The sequence below is a fragment of the Triturus cristatus genome, chromosome 2_1, assembly GCF_964204655.1.
Source record: "Triturus cristatus chromosome 2_1, aTriCri1.1, whole genome shotgun sequence".
Taxonomy (NCBI): Eukaryota; Metazoa; Chordata; class Amphibia; order Caudata; family Salamandridae; genus Triturus; species Triturus cristatus.
In genome coordinates, this window is record NC_140581.1 from 124,329,475 (window position 1) to 124,342,755 (window position 13,281).

Consider the following 13,281-nt stretch of genomic DNA (forward strand, 5'->3'; position numbering starts at 1 on the left):
TCTTCGGGCAAACCACCAGCCGATGGTATCAACAAGGGATCAGTAACAGATTGCATCTCGATGGCAACCTCAGGCAAGGTGTTAGAAGCAAGAGCCAACATTGAATTTCTTTGCATCGTCTGGCAGGAAACTGCTGGAGTCATACTAAGAAGTATCGGCCACTCGCTGAAGTTTGACATTGTCAATAGAGATGTACCTGTTTTCTTTGCGACCAGGAAGTGGAGGTAAAACGACTGTTCTTGTACCCTGCACTCCAAGCACTGGAACTGGTGCACGATAAGAGGGGCCAAACTCCTTCTTGTTCTCCACCTTCTCACGGACCAGGTCTCCAACTCGGGGTAGCCAGCCGACTACCGGAACCTGAACTTCAGCTTCAGATGTGGAGGGCAAATGTTCCTTCGAAAGAGTGTCTCTGGCTTCTTGTAGAGTCTGTAAAACAGCACAGTGATCATCTACGTCAAAGGGTGCGGTCGACGCCGCCATGTCTAGACCATCAAGGTCTGGGACAAACATTCTGATTCCGAAGAGCATCATGTACGGGGTCCGCCCACCCAGAGACCTTCTAGGGAGATTATTAAGTGCACGTTGGACGTTATACAAATGGGCTAGCCAGTTCCGGCCTGTGCCTAAAACACGTGCTGTCAATGATTGCTTTAAGTCACTGTTCATTCGCTCCACCACACTATTACCCTCAGGTCGGTAGGGGGACGAAAATTTGACTAGGACCCCCAAATTTCTCATAGCCTCCTTGTAAGCCTTAGAGGCGAACGCAGGGCCCTGATCAGAATGGAAGGTACCACACGCAAAAGTTCCCACAAAGACACGCAAATCCCTGATGACAGTCCGCGAGTCAGCACTCCTTTGTGGCCATACCCATAGAAAACGTGTGCACGAATCCACTGCAACCAAGATGTACTTGTACGCAGTATCAGAGGAAAAAGGACCGCAGTGATCTAAATAAACACAACCAAATTGCTTATTAGAGATGTACAGCTGTGTCTGTGGTGGCCGCGCAACAGTAGAATGTTTAATCTGTTGGCAAATGTCACAATCAAGAACATAAGCACGCGCTTGTTTATATAAACCAAACCACCAGTAACGTTGTTGTAGCAGAGATATTGTAGCTGACACACCGGCGTGGGCAGACGCCAACCCCTCATGTGCAGCCAAGATCAGTGCTGGCCTGCAGTCCGCGTTGGGAATAATTCTGTCACCAACGTCGTTAATCCTCACTAATGGGACATTATCAGGACTTAAATGGTAAATGTAACGAGAAGGAAAACCCTTCGGGTAATCGCCTCCCTTTTCTGTAGCAGCAATAGCTGCCAAGATGTCATCATCAATCTTACTTTTTGATCTGGTAACTGCTGCCACTAAGTATGTAGCCACTGCTGTTTTTGCTGCCTCGTCAGCCAAGCTGTTGCCGACAGCATGGACACCAAGTCGTTGGTGACCAAGAGTGTGAATAACATTCACGAGAGGGAGACGGTCTTTAAAGTCTGCCACTCGAACCCAAAGCGTTTTATGCTTAATTGTGCTACCTTTTGTGTCTCGATAATCATTCTGAGACCAGAAATGTAAATTGTCATTATAGGACTGGACACAGTAGAAGGAGTCACTCACTATAAGAGTAGTGACCCGGGGATCAGCAAACTCCAGTGCAAGCACTAGAGCCCGAAGCTCCGCCAATTGCGCGGTACAATCACCCAATGACTGCGTATGCACTGCATCAAATTGGAATTCACCATTTACGAATGTACCTACGACAATTGCGCAAGCCGCTGAGTAAGCGTGCTTCGATCCAATCGCGGGCTGCGCAGACCCGTCAGTGTATATGACACAATGGTATTCTTCGAGCGGGCGCAAAGACAGAGGTGCCGGATGAACGAATTCATACTGCAAGAACTCTTGAGTCTGTAATGAGGCATCAAAGATGTAGGTGACGTCTGGCGACGTCAGTGTTGTGGCCCATTGTATCCACCGAGGATGCAAAGCTTTAGAATTTGGTACACTTGCCTTTGTCACTGCTTCTAAGGCAGGATAGGGTGTTACAACCAGAATCTGTTTCCCATGTGACAGTGCGCGTTCTTTAAGGATCGCCATCTGTACAGCAGTCAGAACTTTTTCGACTGCGGAAAAACGTAATTCAGCAGAGGTGTACAAGTGGGATTTGTACGCAATGGGGACGGTATCGCCCTCATTAAACGTCAAATACGTGAAACCCACGGCGCCTGGCACTATTCGTATTACCAGGTTAGTGCGGTTATCACGTGTCAGCAAATATTGTGAAGCAAGAAGGTCAGCCTGTAAAGACTGTAAAATTTTAGAATGTTCCAGCTGCCAGCTAGACTTCGAAAATGTATGTTGTACCAAGGCGTAAAGCGGCTGGGCATAATCAGGAATGTACGTACGGCCGAAATTCAGAAAGCCCAGCAAACATTGTAATTTCTTCAGTGTCGTAGGCGCACTCAAGCATGCGCACTTTTCCAGAAAGTGGGGAGCTAACCCCTTTCCTTCATTATTGAGCTCGTAGCCCAAAAACAACACCGTATATTCCGCGATGTGTGACTTCGCAAAATTGAATTTGTAGCCATAGTCAGCAAAACTCACTATAATATTGTCGACTCGAGACAGATGTGGCAACAGCTCATCATCCGTGAGGTAGATATCGTCAACATAGGAGTATGCCTCGGGGTCTATTCTTTCTAAGAGAGAAACCACGCGAGCGGAAAAGACGCCAGGGCTATTTTTATACCCCATGGCTAATCTGGTAAACTGTTTTTGTTTTCCGCCCGAAGTAAACGCTGTCCACTGGCTACTCAGTGTGGACAGGTTATGGCTAAAAAAGCCATTGGAAATGTCAAGTGTCGTTTTAAATCTTTTACGCACGAGACTGTCGACTAGAGCCGAGCTATGTGTATTTTGTACCGCGCAGGTCCGGCAATGGGAGTTTAGGTGCCGGTAATCCAAAACTAAACGGTACGAGCCGTCAGGCTTCGCTACAGTGAATAAAGGGTTATTCATAGGGGACACACAAGTTTCAATCACACCCTGATATTCCAATTGTTCAAGGATCGCCGCGACGTGGGGTCTAGCTTCACGACGCATGGGATATTGGGGCTGAGGCTGGGGCATAGACCGTAATGGAATCTCATGACAGGGGGACAACCGGTCCCAACCCACCTGAGTACGATACACCGCTGGCGCCAGCGCCCACTCCCCAGCGTACATTTCAGCCTGGTCCTTAGGCACTGTGTGCGCAAAGGACGGGAGGATTTTCTCCTCCCCTTTAGGAGCTTCCAAAATGAAGGCTGGGGGCCAATCTGCCTCCGCTAGGAGGATATCATAGGTGGTGGTCAGATTATCCGAAAAATTCCCTTTTATAGTACGTTGTATGTCACCCTCTATTAATAAGACTATTTCATAAAGTCTGTCAGGGGGAGCCACTCTGGTGTCAGCTGTTTCAACAGTAACCAATACATCAGTTGCTGTCGCCGCCAGAAATGGACGCAGAGCTTGACGGACTATGGTAATTTCCGCCGCGCTGTCCAGTAGCGTCAGCGCCCATGTCCTGTTCCGAAGCTGTGTCCGCACTATCTGAGGCATACTTTGCCATCAGAGCCGCCACTTTCTTCTTCTGAAACGGGGGTCTTTGTCGAGCAAATTCGTCCTGCTTGCCTTTCCCCTCAGTCTGTCGAGGTTGGTCACGCTGTTGTGGAGCACCCCGACCTTTGCCACCGCCACCGGACTGTGTAGCCGATGTTTCCTGTGAAGAACGAGGAGAACGCGGTTCAGAAACCTGAAATCTATCAGGAGACTTAATAGTAGCACGATCGCGAAGATCATAAGTGCGTTCACTACTTGACTGTACGGGAGAGGCAGGCTGAGAGCCCTGTTTCTGCTGCTGCTTTCCCTGTTGTTTTGACCGCCAATTTTGTTTTTGAAAAGCTGGCCGGCCATCCTTACCAGGAGTTTCTGCCTTACCCTGCTGCTTAGAATCGGGATTTTTGATCACGGGCTTAACTCCTAAAGAGCTACGACCCAAATCTCGATATGCCTCAGAGATTATTTTTGCAAATTCCTGCCGTTTGTCCTCTTCAGCAACTTTCTTCAGTTCATTACGAACCTGAAAGTGCAACGCATCACCCTTAACGTTTCCCATTATCATGGTAGCCACCAGGCCAAAATCTCCGAGGAGCCGCATCCCCAATTCTATCGCAGACTCCGCTCCATGGTCCTCTTGAACCTGTTTAATAATGGAGGGCAGCTGTAACATAGACGGAGTGCCAAAGCACTGCGCGTACGTTGCAGCAAAAATCTTACCCCAGGACACACAATCATCCATATGGGGAACTAAATCTTTAGGCAAACTAATGGTGAGGATCCTGTGTTTCTCCACAGGAGTTGTATGCGGATAAACCGCCTCTATTTGGTCAAATTTTTCAGCAAGCCAAAAGGGATAATCATCCCTTGTGGGGGGACGCTTGCCCATAACAGAATTAACCATAACAGGACTAATGACCACCGCGTGACGATCACTAGGTTGTCCCGCACTAACAGGCGCCCCCGCCTGTACAGTGCGTGACACATACTGCACTAACGCCCTATATACTGTTATAAGGGCAGTGTGTAGTACACGCAATTCATCCACCGTCACCGTGAGGTAACGGGGATGAGGCGTAAATCCGGCTAGTACCGGCCAAGTGGCCCCCGCAATTGATAAAGGGCCCATTCTCGGCGGTATAACCACATGGGGGAGGGCGCCATTAAACCAAATCCTATGTTGCCAAGCAGATATTGGTATCTCCTGTGTCCTATACGGCGCATAGGCGGCAGGCACGGCAGTGGCCGTGTAAGAATGAAATGTGTTATCATTACCACTGACTGCCGGAATCGTCACCCAAGAGTAGAATAACTCAAAGGGATGAGCCGCATCGGCTCCCACCACAAAGATGACGTCCATGCCCGCGTCCGGCACTCCATATTGCGTTAAGTGACGTTTCAGTGCCGCACGGCTATGCGCCGCAATATTTATCGCCATAAGGACAAGCTACACTTCAAGTATTCAGTAGCACTAGGGTTCAATAACCTTTTTAATAATCAAGCTTGAAGGAACCTATATCAATAGAACTAGGTAGGTTTAAAATCCGTCAGACTTGTTATCCGGAAACAAGAATGAGGGTGCTGTGGACTAAATGTAAGCACTACTAAGGCGTTTCAACTCATAGACCAAACGTTAGGTGCGCCATGTTGCAGGGATTCTGCTTATACACAGAACTATGCTTAGAACCCCAGGACCTCAGTGAATTGTGGTGTACCAGAAACTCACCTCAGAACCCAGAACCCAGTATCCGGCTAGCATAAGTGTCCCATTCGTTATCCAAGATTTAGCTCAGAGATCCCAATGAATAGACAACCCAGAACAAGCGACTCAGTGTACTCTCAGGAATGGTGGGAATCGGAAATACCTGTTCGTATATTATTCTCACATCAGTCCACAACAATAATCAACAGAGACACGGTGTAAATAAAAAGAGTTTATTTTTATAGACCACGTGTCCTAAGATGCAGTACTTTGGCTAATACAAGCAGACAAATGATTAATATCAAAACCAGCAACATAGTTACAATACCATAGAATATAAACGGGGTAATCATATTATAATGACAGTGGATACTACCACCTTCCCTTTACTAAGAAGCTAATATTATTATTATACTAATAGAAGGTCTCTTAGGCTTGAATAGGGGACCCCATACCTCAAAGATCAGCTTAGTGAAATCACATCACAGGAGCATCAGGAGACTTCTCGCAGGAAGGCTCGTCTTCGGTCTGAATAATAAACATGATGTCTGTGATATTAAAAGCACCAACTTTCAGGTATGTGCAGCTGCGCGTGTGTTATGGCTAAATAGTGGGTCGATTAACCTAGAGTGGAAAACATGCATTGAGTAATAATCCAGACTGTTTGTCACACCATGTACAGACCAAGGTCGCTGCGCAGAGCTTGGGATGGTAACAACAGATTGCTCTCGTGTGAAGCAAGTCGCGAGTCAGCAGTTTATTTAAGAAATAACATGTAAACGCAGTGTCGTGTGCAAAAGCAGAAAGATGGCATTCTAACATCTAACGTGGTTATGCTAACTTAACAATGTATGTGCGTATTCAGGAAGAACTCACTACACTTCTGGATAGGATGAGGCCCGTTGAGGAACGCGCTGCAGCCATAGCGGTGTAATTAATCCTTTGTTGATACAATGACAGCACACTGGAAATACTACGGGGGGAGAGGGAGCAGATAATTGGTATCATAATGGTGGAAGGGAGGGAAAGTTGGATGTGTCTGCCATAGGGTCGGGACTTACCAGAGTGTTATTTGGCCGGACAGATCTCCGTGTAAGATAGGAGGCTAGCAGTTTTCCTGCTCTGTTTCCGTCACATAATTTTAGGGCCTTAAATTTGTTGATCCACGCCCCGCTTTTTTACTTACGATTTTGTTATATAGATATTTTTTCTTTACGGGTTGCTCAAGTATGTCTTTATTGCCTATCGCATTGGCATATGCTGTCTCCAGGATTTTAATCTCTTTTTCTAAAGTGTTGAGTTTGGAGTTTAATTTCTTATTAATTCTTGCTTTAATTCCTATGAGTACCCCCCTGATGGTTGCTTTAAGGGCGTCCCACAGTGTGAAAGGCTCTGTATCTGGAAGATCATTGTGAATGATATAATCATGGATCGCGGTCTCTATCTGTTTTTTATCGGATGGATCGGAGAGTACTTCCTCATTAAAGCGCCAACGTTTGGGTGGGAGTGTGGGGTGCGTACCTGCTAGTTTTGTACTAATACAGGAGTGGTCTGAGACAAGTATAGGAGCAATGTCTGTTTGGTCAATGAGGTGGGTAAAGGAGCCTGGTATTAAAATATAATCTATCATAGTATAGGAATTGTGTGGGGCTGAGTAAAATGTATAATCACGCGTGTCTGGGTGCTGGAGGCGCCAGGCGTCCTTGAGGTTGAATTTTGAACAGATTTTACGAAGGGCCTAATGGGATCTGGTAGATTGGTACTTACATTTAGATTGTCGGTCAATTAGGGGATCTAGAGGTAGATTGAAGTCCCCTCCTACAATGACACGTTCGTCTTGGGGAAGGGTGTCTATCACATCCAATACTTTCCCCCAGAAGCTGGGCTCATCCGAGTTAGGGCCATAAAGATTGATAACGTGTATGTTATCCTCCCCTTTTTTTAAGTGTGTGATTAACAGTCTCCCTTCATCATCATGTGTGTGTGAAATATTGGAGTTATTTGATTTTCTGGCTATAAGAGTGATAACCCCTTTCCTGTGGTCAGCTGGTGAGCAGAAAATATGGGAGATCCAATTGTGTTTAATAAAGCTAACATCCTCCTCTGAGAGAGTTGTTTCCTTGAGAAGGATAATGTCTCCTTTTGTTTTGGCTAGGTAGTTGAAGATTTTCCTACGTTTGATAGGGTGACGGAGCCCCTTTACATTTAGGAATACTATATTGATGTCTTCAATTATGTTTTTGTTTTGAGCCATCTTCTGGTCTATTGTTGGCTGCTTGGATAAGCATATGGATGAACATATCCTTGAGGCTAGCGTACAATCCCCTCCGTGGAACCCACATTAATGCACCAAGCATATTAGTAGTATGAGTAGATACCCGTTGATAATTACTCTTTTTGCGGGCCATATGGGCCTTGACCATGATTTTGTATTTAAAGTAGCGCCCACTTGTCATTGCAACATATTTAAAAAGAGAAGAAAGAGGAAACAAATACATGTAATACATATAATACAAAAATTACAAAGAAAACAACCACATTTACACCCCTTAGTCCTGTCCCCCCTCCCCCAACCCCCTCCCTCCCCACTTGAAAAACTCTAGAGTAGTAGCTGCGACGGCAGGTCCGTCAACTTGCAGCCGGGAGGATATAAACCAGGTGTAACTGATCTGGATGAGCCCTAACTAGAAACTGTCTGACTTTTACTAATTACCCGTTTAGAAATGTGATTAAACCATCATGACGGTCTATGCTTACAGTCAAGATTCCTTAATTAGAGCTAACATTCCTAACTTGTAACCAAACATTTTTAGCACTGTTGAGTGGTGCAACTTATATATCACTGTGACGTTACCCACTACCCGCAAACAGTAGTTTGTGCTCCATGGTCATTTGAGTATGAGCATTTTTGGAGAGCTTGATCCCTTCTAGCGCCCTAAAATTGTGGCGCGTAACTACAGTGGTATTAACATAACATAAACAATCCGTGCAATAGAAACGCCAAGAGCCCAGTGTGATTAACCTTAACGTGTACTTACGACACAGGCAGAACAATACACCTGCGACCAACATTGTGACCTAAAGGAATCAATACAGAACGAAGGACAAAGAACATCGTATATCTGAGTTTCATGGTTTCCGTTTGTTTGAATGACCAGCAGCGGTTTCCATATCTGGTACCGGGGGCGCCTCCAGATGTCTCGCTAGTTCCCTGGGATTCTAAAGAAGTGTGGCTTGCCATTCTCGAAAATTCTAAACTTTGCTGGGCCAGCGAAGGAGAATTGGATGTTTTTGTCTTTCAGTTTGTCTCTCAGTTGAAGAAACGCCTTCCTCGTGTCTACCGTCTGGTTTGAGTAATCCTTCGAGAAGTTTATCTGGTGGCCTTCCCAGGTAACTTTGTTGTTCTTCCTTGCAAAGTTAAGGATTGACTCCGTGTGTTGGGAGCGTAAGGGTTTGCATATTATAGGCTGAGTCGTTTTCCTGTTCAAGGAGTTGAACGTCTGGATTCTGTGGGCTCTGTCCATTTCCAAAGTTGAGGGAATTTAATGCCTGTTATCATGGGTATCCAGGATTCTAAAAATGCTCCACATGATTCTGCTGCATCCTCGGAGCCCTTTGGAATACCGAAAATGCGTATTTTTCCCCGTCTGGTGCGGTCTTACAATTCGGCTGTGTCTTTTAAGCTCGCTAGTAGTGGCTCTGTGGTCTTGTATTTTTTTACTGACCTGGGAAGTGATATCCTCCAAGTCGCTTATTCTCTGCTCTGCATCTGTGAGTTTAGAGTTAATTGTGTGTATGTCTGCCCTGATGGCGGTGAGCTCCAGCTGCATAGAGTCAGTGTTTTGCTTAGTGGACTTTGCCAGGTCATGGACGTCAGCTAACTTCCTGAGGATCATGTCCATTGTGCTGTGTATATCCGCTTTAGCTTTGACCGGAGAGTCTGAGATCGACGGGTCAGCCTTTGACTTTTTGATCAGGCCTCTGGATTCTTTGTCCGCCATCTTGCGTCTGGGTCTGGGTTCTGTGTATGAGAGGAGCTGGTCGAAACCTATTGCTCCTGCAGGTAGATGAGTAAGTGGGGTGGTCACGTATATTGAGAATTACGCTGGGTAGCCCTGGATAGCCCCAGACACGCTTTATTACACAGGCCTGGCCAGACAGTTGAGGTTGTCGTGTATCAGAGTAAATCAGAGTGACTCCTACTGAGAAGCAGCCATGGAATCATTCAGTAGAGCCTCGTCCGCATCGGCAACGTCAGACAGCTGCAGAGCTCTGGCACCGTACTGGCCTTATACAGGTATCATGCATCAGACATCATGTAGACTGTATATTAGCGCAATATCATCGGCTTTATACTGGCTCTATATTGACACTATCTGGATATATTCCTGTGTAGTGTTGGCTGTGCTCATGTGAGGTGTAGTTAGAAATGGCAGCAGGATGTGAGGGTTGAGCTAGGTATGTTCCCCTTTTACACGTGGAGACCGGCCATCGACTGGAGCATGTGAGTACTGATATTGAGCCCACCCCCTTGCCCTGCGGTCCATCCAGGACCCAGCTGTGTTCAAAAGGAAACTTAACTCATTTTTTTGCCTGATAACTTGGTCTTGCACCCCTCTGGCATCGCGCCGGGACACACTCGAGTATCCGAGCGCGTTATAAATAGATATAACATAACATAACATTGAGCTGTAACAATGTGGGTCGCGTTAGTAGCCCAACAGGGGTGTAAGGCATTACAGCTTCAGCTTAGGTATTAGAAGCCTCTGCCATGTGTTGACCCTATAACGCCACGTGAAATCATTTATTTCAGTCTCTGCAGGTTCGACAATGTGGGACGATACGGGCCGATTTGATAATTTAGGCGCCATTTTGAGGTAAGGCCCCGCGTTGGGAAACAATTTGTTTTCGCTCAGATTCAGTTAGTTAGTATATAGTAGCCACTCGCCAAGCATCGCTTGTGTACATTCCGTTTCCAGTCTCACGGGGAGCCGCCAGACAAATGGGTTTAATGACGGTCATCACAAGCGGCTCGAGTTAATGTTAAGCGCCATTACTGGGTGAGGCAGAGCGCGTTTTATCGCAGCATCACTACAAGGGCAAGTCAGAGCTTCAGTTTTGACCCTCTGTACGTTGATTTTCTTGTGCACCCACTTTCGGTAGTATGGATTGGTGTCAGGTTTAGGATTTTCCACACCGCCTCGTTTTCTGAGTTAATGTAGCTGTCCGTTATCCAGACGCCACCATTTTAAGTTCCTCGTGTCAGGTGAGTGCAGTAGCTTCCGTTTAGGAATTGTGACACAAGGCAACAAAGGCATCCGATCTTGTTATGGCCACACACTCCCCTCTCGTTCCGATGCCGAGAACTGGAGTCCGCAGCCAAATCCGAGAAGTTTATCTCTAGATCTGCATGAAAACCTGCTCCTCCGTGCTTCGAACGACGGGGTCAGGCAGCCATACCCGCTGCCGTCCAAGCCACACCCCTCTTTCCTTATCCTTTTAATAAAGGTTTGTGGAAGTTGTTCTTTTGGCATCTGTTTATTAATGGCATAATTTGCAACTTTAGCCTACATTTTTAGGCTCTTTAGGCTGCAGAAAGTTACATCTATCTATATATATGTATATATAGATATTTCTTTCTGTCTAGATCTTTCTCGCTATACACACAAAAACACACATATCCCCCCCCCACCCCGTACAGTGCTTTTACATATATGTAAATATAACATTGAAAAGTGCTTGATCCCTGCACGTGGGTGGGACTATTCAGTTATCATGATTGTGATGGGGATTCCCCTGGAAGAGAGCTAGAATTACAGGTAAGCTATTTTACCCTCTGCAGCATCTATAGCTCACATTAACATGCAACCCACGTTACCCCTCCCCCAAGGAATTTGTCACTAGCAAGTATGTGCCGCAATATAATTGAAGCTGGTGGACCTACTAGCTTACAAGGACTTGGACAAATGGGAGATAACGCACTATTGACAGGGCCACTGGAATTATGCAATTTTTGCGTCTGTGATGTTTTCGGCATAATAATGGGTTTGCTACAGTTGCCACATACTCCTCCGTCTGCACTATCAGCAGATGGAGGAGTATGTGGCAGATTTTAACAAAATAACCTTTTTATAGATTCAAATGGATGAAAGGATACTAAAATCATGGTGACAAGTTACATGCAGTGGAAGGTGCTTCACAAGTATTGACAGGTCACCTTTCTGTTTTTACTTTATATGCAGTGTTAAAGTGGTATAGCTTTAACAAGTTCAAAAATGATTAAATGAATAGTGTTAGAAAATGTGCAGCATAATTTACCTTTTCTTGTTGCATAATTTAGTCAACCCTGCCGCCTAAATTGGTCCTCCACTGCAACAATTCCACTAGCTCGGACTATTGGCCTTGAAAAGGGTTCGTCAATAAAGCATGCAAAATTATATAGTAAATGTTTATAATAATTAGCTTTACTAATGATCCTTAGTCTGGCAACTGGAGATAATAAAAGTTGCACGTGACTATCAAACATCCATATTTTCTAGAATCATTAATATTGTGGCCCATCTCCATGGTGTTCATTTTATGAATCCTTGACTGATGAAATGCAGACCTGACGCACACTAGATTGAAAACTATAACATGCCATTTACTGTCTCAGCATTCAGCTCATTGCGTCTTCTTGAAGGCTTGGCTACAGTCGAGCTTCTTCTGTTGCTCAGCCTCCCAGCATGACATTAATCAACTTGAATAGGTAATTTAGCATGCTTAGTATTGGTCCTCCTAAAGAAAAAGTAGTGACTTTGGCGGAGTCATAAGAGCTCAATACAAGCAAGAGTTGGATTTTTGTTTTCAAACTGTCATTGCATGACACTTGTAACTTAGATTGCGGTATCTTACCCTGGCACTACTAAGTTGTGCTCTGTTTAGTTTGTGTTTTTGTTTTGAAAGAAAGTATCTGTTTCTGATTGTTTAATCCTTCAACAGATTCCTTCATCTGCAGTGGAGATGCCTGGAGCTGCAGAGGTCACAGGTTTAAATGTACAATTTGGCGCCTTGGAGTTCGGATCAGAACCATCCTTGCCTGAAATTGGAGCCACTGTGAACAATGAGATTACGAGTCCCATCGCTAGCAACTTATTTTCAAAGCCTGCCAGGTATTACATTTCTGTTGAATGCACTTGACTGTCCAAAGTAGAGTGAGTTTCTCAATTCTGAATTGTTCCCTGTATAGAATCTCGGAGTTTGCCATAAGAATATGTAAACTATATTTTGGACTAGTTGGCTTTTTTGCTGTCTGATAACTGTTGGCTTACTGCTGATAAAGTCATAAAAACTGCACCACTGCATGAGGTCAGTCAGGTTGTTTGCTGGTAACCCTGCTCACCGTGAATCCTATCCATTTTAAATATAGATCAGCTGCTAGCCCTCCTATTCTAAAATTGTGCAATATTAGGCCTAACTGATGGGCCTAAACTGTCACTACCTTGGCCAAAGACCAAGGCAGCAAAATATAAACATAGCTTTCACATGAATGTTCCCCGACCAAAAATCTTGATATATCAGATGGAATGATCTGTGTACCTATAATCAAGATAATTGTGAAAATAACAGATGTTTAGTTAATTAATCATTTTTTAAGCCCCAATGCAACACTTTGTCCCACCTCACTTGTTTAGGACAAATTGTCAAATGTTGTACCTTATTGTAAGGCAGTTTCCCAAAATTGTAGCACAGCCTTGCCATATAACTCAACTATGATCATTCCTGGATTTATTGGACCAGCAGAAGAAATTAAGATGAAACCATTTATCTTTTGATGAAAACTGGATTGGTAGTTTAGTGCCAGAGGTAATATAAATGATTAATCACTCCCTCTTGAAAACCTCTGAACTTTGCTTTTAAAATTGGCAGCGAACAATAAAATGATAGCAGGCATGCTTGAAATAATCAGCCACTGGTAATAACTCTGTCCACCTTCC

The 13,281-nt window shown here is 45.0% G+C and overlaps 1 protein-coding gene across 6 annotated transcripts in view; it reads left to right on the forward strand.

Annotated features, from left to right (window-relative positions):
- The window catches only part of UBAP2 (ubiquitin associated protein 2), a 1,669,217-nt gene that overhangs the window by 867,316 nt on the left and 788,620 nt on the right, over nt 1-13,281 (forward strand). For all 6 annotated transcript variants that reach the window (XM_085628825.1, XM_085628795.1, XM_085628777.1 and 3 more), the window contains exon 14: nt 12,287-12,456. In XM_085628825.1, coding sequence (XP_085484951.1) covers nt 12,287-12,456 — 170 coding nt within the window. The remainder of the gene's footprint in view (nt 1-12,286; nt 12,457-13,281) is intronic.